Source organism: Grampus griseus (genome assembly GCF_964374135.1).
Source record: "Grampus griseus genome assembly, chromosome: 15".
NCBI classification, from domain to species: Eukaryota; Metazoa; Chordata; class Mammalia; order Artiodactyla; family Delphinidae; genus Grampus; species Grampus griseus.
In genome coordinates, this window is record NC_139009.1 from 83230155 (window position 1) to 83254741 (window position 24587).

Sequence of the window (24587 nt, forward strand, 5' to 3'; positions counted from 1 at the left end):
CCCTTTTACCCGCTGCCCCATCTCCCCCGACGGCAACATTTTGCCCATCTACAGTACAAGGTCACAGTCTGGCTTTTGACACTGATGCAGATTCACCGATCTTACTCGAATTTCCCCAGTTTCACTTCAACTCCTTTTTGCGTATGTTCAACACAATGTTATCACCTATGGAGATTCGTGCGTTCAATACCACAGACGAGACACAGAACATCCGTGTCATCACGAGGGTCCCTGGGGCTGCCCCTCTGTAACCACACCCATCTCTTGCTCCCTCACCCCCAGGTCCCTAACTCCTGGCGACCAGGAAACTGTCCTTCATTTCAAAAACGTGGTCATTTCACAAATACCATATATCACTTATGACACAAATGAACCTATCTAAGAAATGGAAACAGACTCACAGACATAGAGAACAGACGTGTGGTTGCCCAGGGGGAAGGGGGCAAGGGAGGCCTGGATTGGGAGTGTGGGCTTAGCAGATGCAAACTAGTACATATAGGATGGATAAACAACAAGGTCCTACTGTATAGCACAGGGGACTGTATCCAGTATCCTGTGATAAACCACAGTGGGAAGGGATATGACACATATATACATACATGTGTAACTGAGTCACTTTGCTCACACCTGAAACTAACACAACACTGTAAATCAACTATACTTCAATAAAAGAAAATTTTGTCATTTCAAAATGTTTTATAAATGGAACCATACAGTATGGAACCTTTTGAGACAGTTTTTTCACTCCGTGTAATTCCCTGGGGATTCATCCAAGCGGTTGTATCACCAGTTTGCTCCCTTCGCTGCTGCACAGTATCCACGGCGTGGCCGTACCATCCTTTGTTTAAAGTCCCCCAGTGAAGGACATCAGGGCTGATTCCAGTTTTTGCTTATTACGAAGAAAGCTGCTATGAACATCTGTGTACAGGTTTGTTTCTTTTTCACGGTACGTGGGCCTCTCACTGCTGTGGCCTCTCCCGTTGCGGGGCACAGGCTCCAGACGCGCAGGCTCAGCAGCCATGGCTCACGGGCCCAGCCGCTCCGCGGCATGTGGGATCTTCCCGGACCGGGGCACGAACCCGTGTCCCCCACATCTGCAGGCGGACTCTCAACCACTGCGCCACCAGGGAAGCCCTGTGTACAGGTTTTTGTGTGGACAGAAGTTTTCCTCTCTCTGGGATCAATGTCCAAGAGTAAACTTGCTGGTTTGAATGGTAACTGTATGTTTAGTTTTAGAAGAGTCTGCCAAACTGTTTTCCAGAGTGGTTGGACCATTCTGCATTCCCATCAGCAATGTATGACGTCTCTCTGCATCATCACCATCATTTCGTGCTGTCATTACTTTTTATTTTAATCACCCTGATAGGTGCGTGCTCACTGTGGTGTTAATTTGCATTTCCATAATGATGAACGGCGCTCAACAGCCTTCCATGTGCTCACTGGCCAACTGTAGATCCTCTCCAGGGAGAAGTATGGGTATGTCTTTTGCCCATTTTCTAATTGGACTTCTTTTTTTTACTGTTTAGTTTTGAAAGCTCTTTATATATTCCAGGTACTAGTCCTTGGTCGGATGTGTGGCTTGTAGATATTTTCTTCCAGGGTGGAACTTATCTTTCTCTCCTCTATACAAGGTCACACACAGAACAAAAGTTTTCATTCTGACGAGGTCCAACTCATTAGTTTTTCCTTTTATGGATCATGGTTTTGGCGTCAAGCCTCAGAACTTTTTGCCTAACCCTAGGGTACACCCCAAAGATTTTCTCCTATTTTTTTAAATTTAATATTTTTATGTTTTATTTTATTTTTGCGGTACGCGGGCCTCTCACTGTTGTGGACCCTCCCGCTGTGGAGCACAGGCTCCGGACGTGCAGGCTCAGCGGCCATGGCTCACGGGCCCAGCCGCTCTGCGGCATGGGGGTTCTTCCCGGACCGGGGCACGAACCCGCGTCCCCTGCATCGGCAGGCAGACTCTCAACCACTGCGCCACCAGGGAAGCCCAATATTTTTATGTTTTAAATGTAAGTGTATGATCCATCCTGAGTTAATTTTTATATCAGTTGTGAAGTTCACTTTTTGCACATGGACGTCTAGTTGTTCCTGCACTGTTTGTTGAAAAGCTAGTCCTATTCCACTGAATTACTCTTGCACCTTTGTGAAAAATCATGTGAGCATATTTGAGCGCGTCTATTTCTGATTCTCTACTCTGTCCCTGTTCTGTGTCTGTGCCTCCACCAAACCACACTGTCTTGATTACCATAGCTGCAGAGTGAGCCTTAATATCAGGTAGTGTCTTCTCCCACTTGACTCTTTTTTGTCAAGGTTGTCTGAACTATTTTAGGGCCTTGCCTTTCCATGTAACTTGTAGAACAAGCCATCTATGTCTACAAAAAAACCTTGCTGGGATTTATTTTAAAGAACAACTTCATTGAGAGATAATTCACACATCATGCAATGCACCCTTTTAAAGAGCGCAATTTGCAGCAAAGGAAACCGTAAACAATGAACAAGATGACCTATGGAATGGGAGAAAATATTTGCAAATGATGCGACCAACAAGGGCTTAATCTCCAAAATACACAAACAACCCGTACAACCTAACAACAACAAAGCCAACAACCCAATCGAAAAACGGGTGAAGAACTAAACAGACATTTCTCCAAGGAAGACATGCACACGGCCACGGGCACGTGACAGGATGCTTCACGTTGCTAACCACCAGAGAAATGCAAATCAGAACTGCAGTGAGGCATCCCCTTACCCCGGTCAGAACGACCGTCATCAAAAAGTCTACAAATAACAAATGCTGGAGAGGGTGTGGAGAAAAGGGGCCCCTCCCACACTGTTGGTGGGAATGTAAGTTAGTGCAGCCCCTATGGAAAATAGTACGGAGGTTCCTCAAAAAGCTAAAAATAGAGTTGCCATCTGATCCAGCAATCCCACTCTTGGGCATATATCCAGACGAAACTCTAATTCAAAAAGATACATGCATCCCTATGTTTATAGCAGCACTGTTCACAATAGCCAAGACAGGGAAACACCCTAAATGTCCACCAACAGATGAATGGATAAAGAAGATGTGGTACACATATACAATGGAATATTACTCAGCCATAAAAAAGAACAAAATAATGCCATTTGCAGCAACATGGACGGAACTGGAGATTATCATACTAAGTGAAGTAAGTCAGAGAGAGAAAGACAAATATCATATGATATTACTTATATGTGGAATCTAAAATATAACACAAATGAACTTATCTATGAAACAGAAACAGACTCACAGACATAGAGAACAGACTTGTGGTTGCCAAGGTGGGTGGGGTGGGGGAGCGATGGACTGGGAGTTTGGGCTTAGCAGATGCAAACGAGTATACATAGGATGGATAAACAACAAGGTCCTACTGTATAGCACAGGGGACTCTTCAATATCCTGTGATAAACCACAATGGAAAAGAATATATATTAAAAAAGAACATATATATATGTATGTATAACTGAATCACTCCGCTGTACAGCAGAAATTAACACAACATTGTAAATCAACTATACTTCAATAAAAATAAAGAGCACAGGGCTTCCCTGGTGGCGCAGTGGCTGAAAGTCCGCCTGCCGATGCAGGGGACACGGGTTCGTGCCCCGGTCCGGGAGGATCCCACGTGCCGCAGAGCGGCTGGGCCCGTGAGCCATGGCTGCTGAGCTTGCGCGTCCGGAGCCTGTGCTCCGCAACGGGAGAGGCCACAACAGTGAGAGGCCTGCGTACCACAGAAAAAAAAAAAAAAAAAAAAAAGCACAATTTGGTGTTTTCTTAGCTTATTCACAAGGTCACGTACTTGTGCAGAGAAGACAGAACACGGCAGGCCTGAGACGGCTATCCTCAGAGAGGCCTGCTTGCCAGACTTGCCCTCGGCTGGCGTCTGAGAACTGGGCTCCTGGAGTGCTTCCAGTCAACAAGGAACAAGTAAGAGGGGTTCACTGCGCCTGGACTGTTTCTGCACACAGTGTAGTTGAGGCTGAGTAAACTTTCTTGGTGGTTTTGGCACATGCTCGGAAGAAGGTGCTTATGGGACCAGCCCTTAGTAAAGCCTCTGTGTGTACAGTCTCCGATGGGCTTCCCTGAGCTGAAACGTCACACGCGTGTTGCTGTGTTTTTCCTGCACAGAGGGCTGTGCTCTGTGTGAGCCCTCGGGGGAGGGCGAGAGCAGGAGAAAGGCTGCACGTGGATCCCTCCAGACAGTGCCTCTCTTTCCCTTCTGATCTGTGTATCCTCACTGCATCTCTGTAGTCAGTCTTAGCCGGGGCTGAGAGCTCCCTGTTGGCGTGGCCTGAGGGGCTGGAGAGCTTTTCTCAGGCAGGGCAGGGATTTCCCTCTGTAGCGGAGGGATTCCGTCAGCTGGACTCCTTGGCTGCTTCTTGGGTGGGCTGGGGGGACAAAGAGGTTTCCTGGACCACGCTGCTTGCTGTAGCTGGGCCTCCCCTGACAGGTGGGCTCGCATTCCCAGTATCTCCTGGTGGAAAAGGGATGTCTCAGACCCAGCGAGGAAGGAGAGTGTTTCCTCTGGCTGTTTGTATTTGGTGGGAATCTCCCTAGCGCTTCCCCTTGCCTGGTATTGTTAGAAGAATGAGTCTGTCTGGGATGCTTTTTCTTGCTCGGCTGGGGGTGGTGGTGCTGGGAAACACTGGGTCTAGCGTCGGGGGTTGCGGGATACCCCGCCTCTGTGCTGTGTGTAGCCCTGGGGTTCCCAACCTGCTCACTTTCTTCTTACCACCGTTCAGAGTTTTCCTCTGGTTGCTTCTTGCATTATTTCCAGGGTTTACAGTTGTGCTGAGCAGGGAGAAGCAGAAAGAAATGTGTCTACACCATTCTGTCCCAATCCAAAGGCTCCATCATCTTTTTTAAAAAAAGTTTTATTGGAGTATAGTTGATTTACAGTGTTATGTTACGGTGTCTCATTCTTTTCTTCTTTAACATCTTTATTGATGTATGATTGCTTTACAATGGTGTGTTAGTTTCTGCTTTATAACAAAGTGAATCAGCTATACACATACATATATCCCCTATCTCTTCCCTCCTGCGTCTTCCTCCCACCCTCCCTATCCCACCCCTCTAGGTGGTCACAAAGCACCCAGCTGATCTCCCTGTGCTATGCGGCTGCTTCCCACTAGCTATCTGTTTTACATTTGGTAGCATATATATGTCCATGCCACTCTCTCACTTCGTCCCAGCTTACCCTTCCCCCTCCCCATGTCCTCAAGTCCATTCTCTACGTCTGTGTCTTTATTCCTGTCCTGCCCCTAGGTTCTTCAGAACCTTTTTTTTTTTTTTTTTAGATTCCATATATATGTGTTAGCATACGGTATTTGTTTTTCTCTTTCTGACTTACTTCACTCTGTATGACAGACTCTAGGTCCATCCACCTCACTACAGATAACTCAATTCCGTTTCTTTTTATGGCTGAGTAATATTCCATTGTATATATGTGCCACATCTTCTTTATCCATTTATCCGATGATGGACACTTAGGCTGCTTCCATGTCCTGGCTATTGTAAATAGAGCTGCAGTGAACCAGTGTCTCATTCTTAAAGTGGATCTCTGGACTATAGATTTCTACTTCATACCTTTTTTTTTTTTTTTGGCCGCTCGGCATGTGGGATCTTAATTCCCCGACCCGGGATCGAACCCTCGCCCCATGCATTGGCAGCATGGAGTCTTAACCACTGGACCGCCAGGCAAGTCCCCCATCGTCATATTTTAATTGATGAGGAACAAACATATAAGTAAGCATTTCATTCACCATTAACATTGATGTATAAAGTATATATGGTCTTTTTCAAAAAGTTTCTGGAGCAGCTTGAATCATGCCCAGGGAACAGGTTGTAGATTCACTTTTCCTGGCTCCTGCCCTCGAATCCAAACCGATACCCTGGAGATGATTCAATCGCCCGTGAGGAAAGGGCTCTGAAAGCTGGAAGGAAGATGGTGGACGGCCTGGGAGCACAGGACTGGAGAAGCAACCACGTGATGAGTTCGCTGTTTTGTTTTGATCGCCCATGTGTATCTGGACTGCACACAGGAGGGACCTGGAACCCAGAACTGTCAACAGGCACAGACCTGAATCCCAAGAGGACCAGGAGAGGGAAGCCTGACAGAGACAGCAGGAGCTGGCCACCCCAAATGCCCACAGCGGCAGCTCTAAAGTGCTGGTGGGCTGACCACCCCCTACCACCCCCGGGACACTGATGTAGGGACAGTATTGAAGCCCCTCGCCAGTTCAACGCCCAGTCCACACTTGGAGCTCAGCAGGGCAGGCGGTTTACCCACAGGGGTAATACCAGCAGAGACTGGTGTCTCCCTGCCCTACACCAGGTGGCATAAGGGGATGCAGGCCCAGCACTCTGGCTCTCCCAGCTCCCCAGAGAAGGTGGCCCATGGAGGTGGGTTCAGCCCCTGCAGGTGGCCCAGCAGGTAACTGAGCACAAGCCCCGGCAGTGCCAGAAGAGTGAAACAGATCCGAACAGCATGATCAGAAAACTGAACTGTCACTGGAACCAGAGCCCACAAAAGCAGACCAGATCCTATATGCTACGCCTAAATCAGTGCCTGCCTGCTAAAGGAGAAGGTTTAAACAGGGTCAAGTCTCCTGACATAACCCAAATGCCCAGGATACGACAGAAAATCACCCCTAAAATACAAAGATCAGTGGAACAGAATACAGAGCCCAGAAATAAACCCACACATATATGGTCAATTAACTTACGACAAAGGAGCTAAGAATATACAACGGGGAAAGGACAGTCTCTTCAATAATGGCACCGGGAAGACTGAACAGACACATGCAAAAGAATGAATTAGATCACTCTCTTACACCATACACAAAATTAACTCAAAATGAATTAGAGCTGAATGTAAGACCTAAGCCTAGAAGAACTTCTAGGAGCAAACATAGGTGGTAAGCTCCTTGACATAGATCCTGGTGACGAATTTTTTGAAATCTGACCCAAAAGTAAAAGCAACAAAGAAGTGGGATTACATCAAACTAAAAACCTTGTGCACAGTAAAGGAAACCATCAACAAAGTGAAAAGTCAACCTATGGAACTGGAGAAAATATTTGCAAATCATATCTCTGATAAGGGGTTAATAACCAAAATAGAAAGAGCTCATACAACTCAACAGCAAACACCAAACAATCCAATTAAAAATGGGCAGAATATCTGAACAGACGTTTTTGCAACGAAGACATGCAGATGGCCGACAAGTACATGAAAAGGTGCTCAACATCACTGATCATCAGGGAAATGCACATCATTTCCTTCACAGTGAGGTATCACCTCACACCTGCTAGAATGGCTGTCATCAAGAAGACAGGAGACGCAAGAGGGAAGAGATATGGGAACATATGTATATGTATAACTGATTCACTTGTTTATAAAGCAGAAACTAACACACCATTGTAAAGCAATTATACTCCAATAAAGATGTTAAAAAAAAAAAAAAGAAGACAGGAGAGAACAACTGCTGGAGAGGGTGTGGAGAAAAGGGAGCCCTTGTGCACTGCTGGCGGGAATGTAAAAACACCATATGATCCACCAATCCCACTCCTGGGGATTTATCTGAAGAAAACAAAAGCACTAACTTGCAAAGATACATGTACCTCCATGATCACTGCAGCATTATTTACACCAGCCGAGATATGAAAACGACCTACGTGTCCACTGACAGGTGAACGAATAAAGCCAATTATGGTATATATACACAGTGGAATGATATTCAGCCATAAAAAATAATGAAATCTTGCCATTTGGGACAACATGGATGGACCCTGAGGGCAGTATGCTAAGTGAAATAAGCCAGACAGAAAAAGACAAATATTATATGATCTCACTTGCACGTGGAATCTAAAAAGAAGAGCAAAGCAAAAACCAAGCTCACAGGTACAGTGGCTGCCAGGGATGGAGGGGCTGGTGGTGCTGGAGGGTGGGCAAAAGGGGTGAAGGGAGACAAAAGGTACAAACTTCCAGGTATAAAATAAGTAAGTCCTGGGAACGTTATGTATAGCAGGATGATTACAGTTACTAATACTGTGTCATATATTTGAAATTTGCTAACGGAGTAGTAGATCTTAAAAGTTACCATGACCAGAAAAAATTCTGTCACTATGTGTGGTGACAGATGATAACTAGACTTATTGTGGTGATCATTTTGCAATATACACAAATATCTAATCATTATGTTGTACACCTGAAGCTAATATTATGTTGTATATCAATTATACCTCAATAAAAAAAGAAAGAAAGGAAGGAAGGAAGGAAGGAGGGAAGGGAGGGAGGGAGGAAGGAAACCACCCATAATACTAAGAGTTAGGTAAATCACAATTTGCATCAGAAAAGACAATCTACTGACGCCAACACGGAGATGAACCAGATGTTGGAATTATGTGACAAAGATTTTCACACAGTCATTATAATAGTGTTCCAAGTAATTATCAATTCTTTTGAAACAGATTAAAAAGACAGAAAACCTCTGCAAGGAAACAGAAGTTACACAACAGAACCAAGGAGGAATGATAGAATCGAAAAACACAACAGCCAAAATAAAAATAACACACATAACACTATGAAAAAATCATGCAGATATATTAAAATAAACACATCAAAGCCAAGGGCAATGTGAAGAGTCTTATTAAATGTTTACCATGTGCCAGGTACTGTTTTAAGCATTTTCCTCGTATTAATTCATTTAATCTTCACAACAGCCCTGTGACGTAGATATTAGTATCCTTGTTAATGGGTGAGGAATCTGAGACACAGAGAGGTTGAGTGACTTGCCTAAGATCACACAGCTTACTAGAGGTGGAGCTGGGGAGTCTGTCCTAGAGTCTCTGCTCCTGTCCACGTGTAGTGTTGCTTGGTATTCTGCTGCCTCTTTCAGAGAATGAAAGGAATTCCAGTGACAAGTCTCAGTGGGCATTTCTGCCAGGGCTGTGGCTAAGCCTCCTCACGGGCCCCTCCCCCTCCTCTTCCATCTCCTCCTACAGCCCAGAATTAGCACAGCTGCCAGAGGATCTCCACTTGACACGCCAATCAGCCTGCTTCACTCCCCAGCCTGAGTCTCCCCAGCGGCTCACATCACACTCGGAATAACATCCTGCCTCCTTCCCAAGACCTGTGGGCCCTGCGTGTGTTTTCAGATCCCCCTCCGCCCACTCTCCTGTTCATGCCAACCTCCACCCTCAGACTTCCTCGCTCTTTTTTGCACTCACCCCTGCCCCAGGCCCTCTGCACCTGCCCTTTCCCCTCCCGGAATGCTGGTCGCCCAGATCTTCACTTGGCCACTTGCTTTTTTCACATTTCTGCTCCAAAGGCATCTTCCCAGGGAGGCCTCCCATGACTGCATTTTATGGTCTTCAGATCAATCTCACTATCGTTCCTTTTTGACTGTCTTTCTCCCCAACTAAAACTGACCAGAGGGGGAATTCCCTGGCAGTCCAGTGGTTAGGACTCCATGCTTCCACTGCAGGGGGCTTGGGTTCGATCCCTCGTCAGGGAACTGAGATCTTGCATGCCACGTGGCACGGCCACAAAAAAAAAAAAGCTGGGGCAAAAAAAAATAATAATTAAAAAAATAAATAAACCTGACCAGTGGGAAGGCCTTGTTTATCTTGCTTACTGCTTCATCACCAGTGGCTAGAACAGGGCCTGACTTAGTGTAGGAACTTAAATATTTGTTGAATGAACAGATAAATGAATGGATGAGAGATATAGTTTTCATTACCTGGAAAGCAGAGAGATGAAGTTTTTATTTTCAGACCTAATTTTTAAAAGGTCACACAGGTCCTAATGTAAAAGACGTCATATAATAAAATAGAAAACAGTTTCACCAGCACAGTTCCTAGATTAACAACAGTATTAACATTTATTATATTCTGCCTTCAAAATATACATGTTGTATTTCTTAAAACATGGTGTCGGTAAGAAACTTACCCTTAAACCTTAATGCTTTTTAAGCTACGGTAATCAAGACAATATGGTACTGGCACAAAACCAGAAATATAGATCAATGGAACAGGACAGAAAGCCCAGAGATAAACCCACGCACCTATGGTCAACTCATCTATGACAAAGGAGGCAAGGATATACAATGGAGAAAAGACAGTCTCTTCAATAAGTGGTGCTGGGAAAACTGGACAGGTACATGTAAAAGAATGAAATTAGAACACTCCCAAACACCATACACAAAAATAAACTCAAAATGGATTAGAGACCTAAATGTAAGACTGGACACTATAAAACTCTTAGAGGAAAACATAGGAAGAACACCCTTTGACATAAATCACAGCAAGATCTTTTTTGACCCACCTCCTAGAGAAATGGAAATAAAAACAAAAATAAACAAATGGGACCTAATGAAACTTCAAAGCTTTTGCACAGCAAAGGAAACCATAAACAAGATGAAAAGACAACCCTCAGAATGGGAGAAAATATTTGCAAATGAAGCAACTGACAAAGGATTAATCTCCAAAATTTACAAGCAGCTCATGGAGCTCAATATCAAAAAAACAAACAACCCAATCCCAAAATGGGCAGAAGACCTAAATAGACATTTCTCCAAAGAAGACATACAGATGACCAAAAAACACATGAAAAGATGCTCAACATCACTAATTATTAGAGAAATGCAAATCAAAACTACAATGAGGTATCTCCTCACACCAGTTAGAATGGGCATCATCAGAAAATCTACAAACAACAAATGCTGGAGAGGGTGTGGAGAAAAGGGAAGCCTCTTGCACTGTTGGTGGGAATGTAAATTGATATAGTCACTATGGAGAATAGCATGGAGGTTCCTTAAAAAACTAAAAATAGAATTACCATGTGACCCAGCAATCCCACTACTGGGCATAAATCCGGAGAAAACCGTAATTGTAAAAGACACATGCACCCCAGTGTTCACTGCAGCTCTATTTACAATAGCCAGGTCATGGAAGCAACCTAAATGCCCATGGACAGACGAATGGATAAAGAAGACGTGGTACATATATACAACGAAATTGGTCATTTGTAGAGACGTGGATGGACCTAGAGACTGTCATACAGAGTGAAGTAAGTCAGAAAGAGAAAAACAAATATTGTATATTAATGCATGTATGTGGAACCTAGAAAAATGGTACAGATGAACCGGTTTGCAGGCAGAAATTGAGACACAGATGTAGAGAACAAACGTATGGACACCAAGGAAAGTGGCGGGGTGGTGGTGGTGGTGGTGGTGGGATGAACTGGGAGATTGGGATTGACATGTATACACTAATATGTATAAAACTGATGACTAATAAGGACCTGCTGTATAAAAAAATAAATAAAATAAAATTCCAAAAAAAAAAACCTTAATGCTTTAAAAAAAAATCTCTTAATTGGCCAAGACTTTAGCGTTTATCTATTATCAGACACGTGAGGAGCGCAGGACATTAAAAGCACCTGCTGCTGGGCTGATCTCCAGAATAAGCCCATGTCATCCTTGTTCTGACCTTTGTCCCGTGAAGCCCTCCTCTTCCTCGATGAGGGTAAAGCCTATTTTTTCCCCACAAAGACCAGCTCCAGCCCCCTTCTCTGTGACATCAATGCAGAGGCCTCAGGACACTGATGGCCTCTCACCCCTGCACAGTTCTTGCCCTGTTGGTTGTTTTCCTTGTGTGTGTGTGGGGTGGGGGTGGGGGAGCACATGCAGGGCTCTCCACACCACCTGCTGGGTGCTCTGGGCAAACAAAGACACACACACGTCAGCAAGCGAGATATCCCCTTTGCGCAGGAGAGGTCCGACTATGACTGAAACACATCTCTCATCCTTCCGGCTCCCTTCCCTAACTTCTCTATTTTTGCTGCTCTCATTTTTCCATCTTTGTGACTAAGGGCTGAATAAGAGATGTAAGAGGGGAGCTGGTGGGAAGCAGGTAATAAGGACTCGACTCGAGGTTGAGTTCGAGGTTTCGGTGGGACGGGCTGGCTTGAGTCATCCCTGCCACCATCTGTGGACACGGGCTCAATCATCCAAAGACCCTGCCTCCAAAGGGTCCTGCAGCTCTGCCTCCTTTTTGGTCCAGGCGCTCATCACGACAACTGAGGACCATTTCCTGGCCCCTGTCACTCTCTCCTTCCAGTCTAGTCTCTTTAAACCTTAATTCCAAGCTCTTCATTCTTCAACAGCTTTTTCAGGGCTGACACTGTTTCCAGGCAATGTTGGGGATAAAACAAGCTCCATGGTTCCTGGCCTTGCAGAGGTTCCCATGATGACACCACCCTGTTTCCCAGAGGACGACTCCAAAGGCTTACAGACTCCCTGCCCCCAGCATCGATTTCAAGTCCCTTCCCCAGGCTGTTGCTCCACCCTATCTCCGCATCCTGCACGGCCGTCACACCTCTGTGTATGCTCACCTCCCTCCCTGAGCCTGGACATCCTCTCCCTCCCGCCTCCCTCTCCACCCGTCAGTGCTCTGTCCTTCACAGCTTCCTTCAAAGCACGCCTCTCTCCCCGGCCCCTCTGATCCCCTGGCCCAAGACGTGCGCTCTCCATCTCTGAGTTCTCGCGGGACCTTGTGTACACTTCCGACACCCATCACGTTATACTTGCTATCAAGCGAAATGTACACTTAGTTCCTCTATGAAGCCATCAGAGAGACGGGTCCGCGTCTTACCCATACCGGTGGTTCCCCGTGGCTCCCCCTTGGCCGCTGCCTTACAACACAGGTTACCTTATACAAAAGGTGATCATCTAATTCGTTGCAGTTTCTTGTCCACACTAGAACCCTTTGGAGAGTGAAGGGGCCTCTTAATCATCATGCTGGGCTAGAAGTAAAGGTAAAACTGACCCTGGCTGCTTGGATATGTGGTCCTCTATTTATGCCACATGAAGGCCCCATGAACAATGTATGAATTAAGAGGCAACGCTGGCTGGGTCGACAGCCAGTGAGCGGCGTGGGCCACTGAAGGAGGGGGTCTTCCCTAGAGCTGGGGCTGCTGAGGACGGTTCCCTGGAGCAGGTGGTCCCTGAGGTATGTCCCAGGGAAGGGACAGGATTCAGGAAGGTCCACTGAGACAGAGAGAAGAAGGAATGACATCATGCAAGGACAGGATGATAGGAGCAAAGACAGAACCGCATTTGACATTTTCAGAGAAAAGTGAGTATGGCTGAAACCAGCAGCTTATATGGGGGAGAAACTGGCAACAGGGTCGGATAAAGTGCAGTAGGAAGGATCTGGGGGGTGGACACCAGTCTGGGAAAGGGGGGTGCGTAGGCTTCACGCAGGAGGTACGAGCAAGCTCCTGAGTGTTTCTGAGCAAGGAAGAGACAAAGAAAATGCAGAATTGTGGGGAGGTTAGTCTCACAGTTGTGTTTATTTATTTATTTACTTCTTTTGAAATTTAGGGGTTTGTATTTATATTAATGAGTAGTATTACAAAGACAGTTTTCATAGAATTCCTTACGGTATTAAGGTTTCTTGATATGTTTCAGAATTCATATTTCTCATTTTTAAATATCTCTTTTTGGTTTTGGTCCTGCTGGGTTCTCAGCCTTCATATGAATTAACATGAATATTTTGCTATTAAGTATTACATTTGTTAAATTATATCTAAGAATGTGGCCCATAGACACATGGAATTTCCCTGTAATTATTTAAGATAAAGAAGTTTTAAGTTTTGCCAAATCAAGATTATCCATTATTTTCTTACTCCTTCCATTTATTTATTTATTATTATACTTTTAATTTAATTTTTTAAATTAATTTTTACCGGAGTGTAGTTGCTTTACTCACGGCTGTGTTTACAGAGAGGTGAGGCTGAGGAGAGGGAGGTCACGTGGGATCCACGGAAATAATCCTGATTATTATGAGATGACCAGGGCTTCAAGGAAACATCAGTAACCATAAAGAGTGGTCAGGAGACCAGAAAGGGAAGAATGAACAGGACTTGTGACCCGAGGGAGTCAGGGATGGCTTTCGGGTGACGCCCTGCACAGGTTGTATCTATTGGGATCGCAGATGGAAATAGGGACGTCAAGAGGCAGAAGTGATTGGAGGGAGAGGATGAAGTTAAATTTCTGCATCCTCAGTGTGAGGTACCAGTGGGTCTTCTGGATGGAAATGTCCAGTAGACAGCCAGACAGAAAAGCCTAGGAGGTGGGAGAGTGATTTAGAAGGAGTCATCCGCGGACGGAGCGGCAGGTGGAAGACAGAAAGGGATGAGGTGTCCTGGGGCCGAAGTGTGGGAAGAGCATCATGGATTATGAAGGGTTGGATCTCAGGGAGATGCATGCCCTCGGGGGGCGGGGAGAGGTAAGGAGACCAAGAAGGGCTCATTCTGGGGAAGGAACTGGATGACGCAGAGTCCTGAGGGCTAGAGGAAGTTTCGCGCAGGAAGTGGCTCATTCTGTCATATTTGACAGAGGGATGGAGAAGGACGAAGACTTTGTGCAAAACGGCTTTGGCCACTGAGATGAGGATGAAAATGAACAGTATCCGAGGAAGTGAACGCGATGTGCATTTCTCTGGCCAACGATGTGGCCCGTGTCAGAGGCATGGTCATGTGATGTGTGTGCTTGCATCCTTAAAAAGATGAATGGCACAACAGCCGAAAAGCCAGTTAGGTTCAAAGTACGAACGGTCCTAATACGGATCAGGCTGTGACCTAAATGACAGGTACTAACCTGTGATATCTTTTTTCACCCAGAAGGCAGCAGTACTGGGCATAGAAGAAAGAACTGTTCTTGATACGGATCCCGTCGTTAATGATACCTGAAAAATAAAGGTTGTCTTCAAGATGATGTCAAACCACTGGCGTGCTTTAGAGAAGACACAGAACAGACTAGCCAAGGAAGACAGAGGTTTTTTTTTTTTTTTTTTGCGGTACGCGGGTCTCTCACTGCCGGGGCCTCTCCCATTGCAGAGCACAGGCTCCGGACGTGCAGGCTCAGCGGCCATGGCTCACAGGCCCAGCCACTCCGCGGCATGTGAGATCTTCCCGGACCGGGGCACGAACCCACGTCCCCTCCATCGGCAGGCGGACTCTCTACCACTGCGCTACCAGGGAAGCCCCAGAGTTCTTCTCTGGGTTTCATCACTGACTCCATTTATTAGGAAAAGCTAACCAGTCACACGGCCTGACCAAGCTCTGTCAGGTGGACAATTTCATACTATTTCACATGCATCAACTTTGAAACGGGCTTGCAGATGTTCTCCTCTGCTTTCCCGACTTACGACACTCGAATCTTAAAGAGATGCCACAGGGAAAGCCTCCGGTTGCCTCCGCCATTGACTTTCTCAAAGGGAGGTGGACCGATGCCAGTGTCCCCTCTGCTGAATGGACTCAGGTTCTCAGACCCCCAGTAGGAAGGTTGGTTCCTCCTCTGCTGAGCTGGGGAAAGGCAGCAGCTCGTATGGGCTCCTAGCAGCCCAACACAAGTTTTTCAAATTAACTGTTGCCCAGTGTTTAGCTTGGCAAACTCTTCCATGCCTTCCACTCCTTCAAGGGTGGCAGGCTCCTTCCCTAGTTTGGCTTCCATCCCTTCTTACCGATTTCCTGATCTCACTGATTTCTCCTGATTTCTCTTGATTTAAAACAAACAACAAATAACAATGATAACTGAGTGACAATTATAACAGGATGCACCCGATAACACTGGAATTTCCTTCCAAGTTAAAAATAACACCCGGGTACCTTCTGTCTCCAGAATAGAATCCAAATATGCGAATTAGATGAATGCTTAGAAATTTTAGTTCGAGGAGTAATTAAAACAGTTTTATTGTTCTAGGGATATAGTTGCTTAACTATTTCAACAGTTAGACATTTACATGTCTAAACGTTGGAAGTATCAGAAACAGAAAAATACACTGTGACTTTTGTATTTAAACAAAATCTCTGAAGAAGATAGAGACTTGGGCTTCCCTGGTGGCGCAGTGGTTGGGAGTCTGCCTGCCGATGTAGGGGACACGGGTTCGTGCCCCGGTCTGGGAGGATCCCACGTGCTGCGGAGCGGCTGGGCCCGTGAGCCATGGCCGCTGAGCCTGCGTGTCTGGAGCCTGTGCTCCGCAACGGGAGAGGCCACAACAGTGAGAGGCCCGCGTACCGCAAAAAAAAAAAAAAAAAGAAGATAGAGACTCATATTTGGTCCTGGCATCACCTGAATTATACCAGGCACTGGGAATTTCATATAATTGTAGAAACTCTTTGGTAAGAGGTGATATTTATCGTTTGTTTAGTTTTGCATTTCTCTGGTCACACATTTTGTGATTTTTTTCAAAATGTGTGTTTTTAACATTTACAATAAAACAAACCAACTGCTTGTGATTATGGATGACTTTGTGTTTTGCTTCTTTTGTTTTTTGGTTTCCTATTATGCACATGTGAACTTTTAAGAGATAAGTGTTATTGAAAAAAATAATAAAACAAAAATGATCAACCTACCTGGCGCCTCCTCTTGTGCCCCACCTCCGGGTGCCACGATCAGGGAAAACCAAGTGCACGAGCTAAAAGAATAAGCCAGATTTAAAGCTGCAATTTGCAAATTTAGAAATAGAACTTCCAGCTTCGTCTCTTGCCACGTTTAAACTGTATTCCCTCTTTTCCGATCGTTAAGAAAATATATGTAACTGAAATTTGGAAAAGTTGGACAAGTATAAAGAAGGAAACACACCACTCAGAGGGATACTGCCGTGTAGACCTCAATGTGGTTCATTCCCATCTTTTTCCGAAGCCTCACTATGCACACGGATTCTATGGGGCTACATAGGAAATACCAGCATCGCACAATTAGCATGCCTGCAGCTCTGCTTTCCACTTTCTTCCCTCCAGCTTGTACCATAAACACTTCCCCTTGCCATTAAAAATCCTCTGAAAACAGGGAAGTATCAATATGAACGCTGCAAAATAGTCCAGCATGTGAGTGTGCCATGATTTTACTAGTTTCTTTTTTCCAATGTGATTGGCATTTTCACTTTTTATTATTCATTTGTTTACCTAATTTTTTCATTTTAAAGGTTTTGTTAGCAAATGCTGTTAAATATTGAATAACAGAGCTACTTCTGGACTCAACGTTTCATCTCTCTGTTATCTTATCTTTTTTTTTTTCGACCGTGCCATGCGGCATGCAGGATCTTAGTTCCCCGACCAGGGATCGAACCCGTGCCCTCTCCATTGGGAGCGCGGAGTCTTAACCACTGGACCGCCACGGAAGTCCCAAACCCCACCATCTTTCTGATGTGCGTTTTGTTAGACAGCACTGATATGATGTCTATGACCAATTACATTTTAAAAAAACAGAAGTCTGTTTTTTTTACAGGTTTACAGGTCGTTCACAGGTCCATGACAAGCATGGTATCCAAGTGGATGTCTGTTGAAAAGGGAAATCCTGGACTGTGGTAAAATTACAAAATACAAAGCAGGAAGGCAGGATGTGCCAAGCTGTCATGTAATGATTTCTGTGATTTTCTACAATTTGCTCCGTAGTCACTCAGCCTCCGCTTCTGCCAGCCTCCTTTGTTTCCAAAACAAAGCTTCCAAAAGCAGCAGGATTTGACAGTGTCTTGAAGCGTTTCTCTTGGCTGGTGCCAGGCCCCACCTCTTCCTCCAGGAAGCCGCCCAAGCCCAGGTGGGAAGGCACAAGTTAGGGACAGAGAGGCAGGTCTTGGCACATCGAGGTCACGAGGCCAAATCGAGGCTCCTTCAGGGAAGGAGAACCAGAACGTACGACGAAAATAAGTGACAACAGGAGTTAAAAGAAAACGTCAGCCACGTCTAAAGGCAGCATTCGGAGCCAGAAGTTTCTACTTTCAACCGCAGATTGACCACTTCACCTTCTCTTGAGAACATCGCTTAAAACCTTCCCTCTAGGTCTAGCTGTAAAATAAGTGCTACCGAGAAGGATTATCCTCGAGCACGCAGCAGGCTCAGATTCAAGGCCCTGGCGTATCATCTGCTGTTGTGGAGGGAGAAGCAGAAACAAACTCCTAGTTGCCTGGCAGGACGGTAATCCACACGTCTTATTTTACTGAGTATTTCCAACCCCAGACTATCCTGTGATTTCACTTTATAATCGGGAACACCACAGTCAAAATTTAAAAAGCAACTGAGATGATTATTTCCAAAAGATGTAATAAGTAAAAAAAAAAAAAAAAAAGTATCTACCTAGTATATAGAGCTCACATAAATCAACAGGAAAAACACTAACACCCCAAGAGAAAGTGATCGGATAATAATGTACATACACGAAGGATACACATAACCAAAACACATGTCAAAGGACTCACCCTCCCTAACCACACAATGAATGCAAGTTGAAACACAGCTAAATGTAGTTCTTACCCAACAAGTTCCCTAGGTCAAGGATATTACGGATTAGGGTAAGAACATCAAGAACTAGCACGTGGGCTTACGATTGTCTAGAATCTCTTGGAGGGAAATTACCAGATACAGGTGGAGACTCATGTTCCTCAGAATAGAGAAAAATTATAAACTTCATAAATTTCCAATAAGGAAAATGGTTAAATGGATTCTGGAACAGCCAAAAAAATATTTCATAGCCATTCTACACCATGCATCTAGAAATAGTTTAATGTGAAAATGTTTATGACATTCTAAGTGAAAATATGCATGTACATAATTATGAAAGTTAAGGCCTTTGGTTGCTTTCTACGTGCCAGCACTGTCCAATTCTCTCTACGTGTGCTTTTCGCGTTAATTTCTTAAAAGCCTCTTATGAAGGAGGTACTGTTATTAACATTATGAATATTCTCGTTTTATGGATGACGAAGTTGAGGCACAAAAAAGTTAAATAACTTGCCCAGGATTATAAACTAGTTAGTCTGATTCTAGGCTTAGGGCTACCTGTCTGTCTGTCTGTCCAACCACCTGTTTGACCATCCACATGTCCATCCATCCATCCACACATTGATCTTTCAATCCATCCATCCTTGTGGTGTCTACACAAGAGGCTGGGGCGTGAAGACAGAGACAGACAGCAAGGTGAACTGTGAGACACGCCCTGCCAGGGGACTTGCACCTTCAGGCTTTCAGCTAAAATTTGGTTATAAAACTCTAAAAAGTCCTCGACTCAAATCACCCACCATGAGACAGAGAGAGGAGGAAACGGAGGATGTGTAAGGGGGTTTCTTGCAGCAAGACCACTCCCTGACCTATGAAGGGTGTGCAGGACGGGATGGTCCAGTCACCTGGGGTCCAGGGGAAGGGGGTTCACAGATTTGCCTGAAGGGCTGATCGTGAGGCCCTCGCAGTCAGTGTCTGGCTTGGGCAGAGGACTCTGGATGGATGAGAGACGGCTGGCCAGCCAGTGGCCTTGGGGGGAAGGCAGAGGGGCACGGCTGCTGCCCTGGCTCAGCACACCCACAGCCTGTTCAGGCCAAGAGTGGCTGAGAAGTTTCGATGGCCAGACACTGGTCACCCGTGATAAAGAGCTGACAGGTGGGAGAGCCCGGACTCTGCCCAGCAAGGCCCCCCAGGATGGGCAGTCAGGCTTCAGAGTCATTCACCAAGGCCAGGGATGCATTCTAGGACATTCCTAAGGGCTGCCTGCAGAAGCCAACAAAGGCACCAGGAGACAAGGGTCTGCCTGGCCTCCCAAAGTGTGAAGCTGTGCAGTAGAAACTTTGCAGCCACTCTTAACCTTCCCCTCCCACGGGGTCCAACCAACACCCAGCAAGGTGGTAGAAGAACGGGAGGGAGGAAGAGAAGACCCCCGCAACTAGTCCTCTGCTGGCGAGAAACCTCGCTGGAGGACTGCGGAAGCGATTCCACGCCAAACCCAGCTCAGAGTTTGGACGTTATGTGGGGCTGGACATTCGAAGCGTCAGACGGATACTGTTTGGTAAACTAGAAGGACAATGGGGCTTTGTGTCACCCAAGGAGTTCTAGAGAGGCCAGGCTGCCTGCTCAGATGCTCCTTCAGGAGGGAGGAAGCACCACCGCGTGGGCAGGACCGAAGGGACGTGGGAAACAGAGAGGCCTCTGTGATCACTCCCCGCTCCTGCTGGCACGTGTATGTGAGTGTGTCGGGGGCCTGCAAATAAACCACGCACGTGCTTGCATCTCTGGACAGTGAGGTCGTAGCCGGCATTTATCTTCTTCTTTTATACCCTTCTCTCGAATTCCCACATTTTCTATAAAGGGAATGTGTTCTTTCATAATCAGAAAAACATCAGGAAATGTTACTTTAAAAAAAGGAAGTCAGCCTTTGGGAAATTTCCTCATCCACATAAGCCATCACTTGCACTGGGAGTGAGACGACCTGTCGTACACCCGGGACTGCTGAGCAGAGCAAGAAACACCCCAACATCTGCACAGGAACTTGGTGTGGAGTCTGGAATCAACCCCGATCCCAGGGGGGAGGCAGGAAATGAGAAGTGGGTATTTTGCTGTTTCTCTTGTAAACAAGCTTTGGGATCACATCCTTTTCCCCTTCCTCTCCCTTCTCCACCGAGTCACAGATTCAGCAGCTCAGGGTCCCTTTCCAAGACCAGCACCACTGAACTGACTCATTCTTCGGGCAAATTCCCAATGAGAATTGAAAGCTAGGACCTCAGTGTCTTGGGGGATGGATTCGAAGGGAAGTAGGAAGATCAAAAATGCTAGACAAATGCCCGTGGTCACGCACCGGAGGCTCTTTTTAACTCTTTTTTCGGAACACCCTGTAGTAGGACTGCCCTTGAGGGGAAACCACTTAGAAGAAAATCTGAGAGAGGTTTTGAAAAGGAGCCTTTGATTTCTTAAAAAAGGAAGCAGAGATCATCTAGAACCAAGACATGTCAAGCTCGTCACCCCACTCCCATCTGATAAGGCTGCCAGATAAGAAAACGGCTTAGTGCCAGGATACCCAGACTAGCAAAGCCTTGAGGAAGTGCCCCAATGTGCCTAGTGAAGAAAGGACCAAATGTGGGCTGAGCGATAAGACAGCCGGGGGAACTCCTGGCTGGTTGGAAAACCTTCCAGAGACACCCAGCGAGCTCCGGAGCCTAACACCTTGCACGTGTCCACATTGCTTTTGATTTATTGAAGAAGGAATAAGAGATGTGCTATTCCCACGTGTGAGCTTCAGCAGGCTGAGACGACTGGATGACTGTGAGTCTAGAAGACACGGCAGGTCGGCACTAAGAAGCTGCAACTCGGAATAAGGAAACAGCCGCTCTTGGGTTCCCACGGTCACGGGCATAATGACCACAGTCTGATAACAAGGACAACATATTGTATCTACATGGAGTGCTTTACAGTTTATAAAGCAGTTTTGGGAGGGCTAGCTTACTTTTAATTCGTGTGAAAAAAATACCGAAGGGTTTTTTTTTTTCTTTTTTTGGATCACAAGCTTAAAATGAAACCAGCAGAGTGGCATGGAAGCATGAAAGCGAACAGTAGCCCAAAAAGTTAAAAAAGAAAAATAAAAGCCCTGTCTTCTGAGCCCTCCTGAGACACTGGGTTGTACCCTTGGGGAACCTACCTTTGAAGAGAAACACGAATAAATTGAAGTCAAAACGAAACAAGTAGTCAGGGAAGTAAAAATCTGGGACCGAAGAGTATTCAATGAAGAAGGGAAGACACGAAGGTTTAAACAATTCTTTCCGATATTTGAGCAGCTGCCGTATTAGAAGATTCTACTCCTTATTTTATGATTATCCAAAGTGCAGAGGTTCCACCAATGACTGTGTTTCAGGGATGACGACTGCGGCTAGAGAAATGGGTCTAAAAATGTCAGTGTTTTGGAAACATCATTGGAATCTACAGAAATGTCGGTGGGAGGGCAACGGAAGCCATCATTTCAGAAAACGATCTGGTCCCATCCCCAGACGTCATAGTCACACAGCCCATCAGCCTGCAAGTTCAGCCCTGGACACACACGCCCAAGAGAACATCTCCACGCACATAGCAGGAGATACACATGTGAATGTTCACGACAGCAAATTTGGGAAACGACCCAAATGCTCATCAAAGGGAGAGAAGGTAGGTAAACTGAACTACTACACAACAGTCAATGAATGCAGAGCAATCTTGATATAATAATAAGTGGACCAAGTCCCAAAAGATGACACATAACATGACCCTCCTTTTTAAAAAGTTAAGCCACAAAAATAAAAAATGGGCTTTTAAAAGAAATACATTATATAAAATAAGTCAGACAGAGAAAGCCAAAGATGGTATGATCTTGCTTATATATGCAATGTAGAAAACAACAGTAAAACAAAACCACCAATCTCACTGAAACAGAGAACAGATTGATGGTTGCCAGAGGTAGGGGATGGGGGTGGTCAAAATGGGTGAAGGGGGTCAAAGCTCAAAAAAAAGAAAAACAGAAAGACATACAAATGCACTAAAACTCTTTTTAAAAAGGAAAGATAACGATGAAGGGGTTGATGGTTCCCACCAGCGGGGAAGGCAGGGAGATGGATACAGGGATCTGGCCATATGGTTCATACAGGGCGGTGGGTTCACAGATGCTTATAACATTGTTAAAAAAGAACGAAAGAGGGCTTCCCTGGTGGTGCAGTGGTTGAGAGTCCGCCTGCTGATGCAGGGGACACGGGTTCGTGCCCTGGTCTGGGAAGATCCCACATGCTGCGGAGCGGCTGGGCCCGTGAGCCATGGCCGCTGAGCCTGCGCATCTGGAGCCTGTGCTCCGCAACGGGAGAGGCCACAACAGTGAGAGGCCTGCGTACCGCAAAAAAAACCAAAAAACAAACAAACAAAAAAAAACCACACACACGGTCCTTTCCTCCTTCTGCTCCATTTAGCATTTATACCACCTAAGAGACTATATACTTTATCTTCTTTATCTCCCTCAACTATAATATAATAAATGTAGTAAAGGCAGGAATTTTTCTCTGTTCTGTTCACTGTTGTACACTCAGCACCTAAAACAGTGCCAGCACATAGCAGCTGCTCAATAAATACGTTAGCTGTGGAGGGTCTCAGATAGGCCACCCTTGTGCTAACGTTTGCCGTGTATTGCGTGGTCTAAACAAACCCCTGACAGAGTTCTTAACCTCCAGAGGAAACCTCTGAGTGCCCGTGAATTCTCTGGGAACAACCGAATTGTGGGAAGCATAAGCTGTCTGACACCACAAAGTGGCTCTTTGAGCTTGTGGGGTCCTGAGCTGTGGCATTTCTATACGGGGAATAACGGCCCAGCAAGCTGGCTGAGAATTGGGGGTATCTGAGGCTGCCATAGCTGCATTCTCTTGGGTGAATGCCACCCCATCCGTGAACTTTCCTGGCCCCTCACTATGAAGTATGGACAAAGGACGGAATGGCTTTCAGATGGAGATGAGGACGTATGTTAGCCCTCAGGCTGGTTCCCAGGGTGAAGCCAGTTATACCCACTGGGAAGCCATCAGACCCAAATAAATCCCAGCATTTCCTCATCATTAACTTGCGTGCCCTTTTTACTCAGTGGACATATATTTGTATCTTCACAACCTACCTTCCCAAACGTGGCTGGGTTGACTTGGCTCTGAGCATTCTGCCCGCAGGTCTCCACGTAAGTCTCATACATGAGGCAGCGAGGCACACTGTACCCTTCGCAGATGCAGAAGGTGTCAACCAACCTGGGGGCGGGGAGGAAGAAGAGCGGGAAGAGAAGGTTGGCCTCAGTTTTTCTCGAGTGGGACACTTTGATGAGGGGCAGACGCAAGCAAGGGACCCAACAAAATGAAATACGTTTACTTTATCGAACGCAAGGTCTCACCCATCGGCATCTGTAATGTGCTCAGGCCAGAGTTAAGAATATTGATTTAGACTATGGTGAGGTTTTGTTGTTGTTTTTCAATCTTTCTGGCGTACAGGCATATTAAAAAGAAGCCCAAATTACTGGGCTCAGCAGACGCTGCTTCATGTAACTTTGCAAAGGTGGCAGCCAAGGTCTCTCACTGTGACGCAGAGATTTACTCGCTAAAACACAAAACAATGCCCCCCCCCCCGCCCACCCCTAGTAGAGTCGATCACCCCTGCAGGTGACAGCTGGAGCCCATGTGGCTTCCTAGGACCCAGGACAGGCGTGCACAGCTCCTCCCCCCTCCCCCCACCCCCGAAGCCGTCATTTGCACGACTGTTAAACCCAAGTGATTTAGGGCGGGGCCCCTACATTTTGATTCTTTAAATTGTAATGAGATGGAAGATGGAAGACACCTAGGGACAGAGAGGCAGGCCACCCTCCCTGCCCTTTACTTCCTGTTGGGTGCAGAGCTCGGTAGCGTTCAGATGTGATCTGCAGCCCCCAGGGCCCTGCTCGGGGTGGGACCTTCAATGGCCCAAATGTTCCTTGGCCCCGGGGCAGGTGGGGTCCCCTGGCAACGAGGGGCTGTGCCCGTGGCTCACAGCCCAGAGTCCAGTCCCGAGGGGACCGCCAGGTGCCTGTTCCAGCAGCAGGATGGGAATGAGGGAGCAGGTAGTACAGGTGACTGGGCTCAGAAGGTGTGGTCCACTCTGACGCCCAGTCACAGCCTTCCCTTTTCTGGCTGGGGACAGACTGGCAGGTTTCTCCTCATTCTTTTAAAGAAATACATAAAGCAAGCCAGCATAGTTTTTAAACACCGAAGAATTCTT

The 24587-nt window shown here is 46.1% G+C and overlaps 1 protein-coding gene across 1 annotated transcript in view; it reads right to left on the minus strand.

Annotated features, from left to right (window-relative positions):
- Positions 1-24587, minus strand: part of RFX8 (regulatory factor X8) — a gene marked incomplete at its 3' end in the record, with an annotated part of 59027 nt that overhangs the window by 28451 nt on the left and 5989 nt on the right. The window contains 4 exon segments of the mRNA XM_082672781.1: positions 14695-14774; positions 14776-14782; positions 16452-16513; positions 23467-23590. Of these exon segments, the coding sequence (XP_082528907.1) occupies positions 14695-14774; positions 14776-14782; positions 16452-16513; positions 23467-23538 (221 nt within the window). The 5' untranslated portion in view covers positions 23539-23590.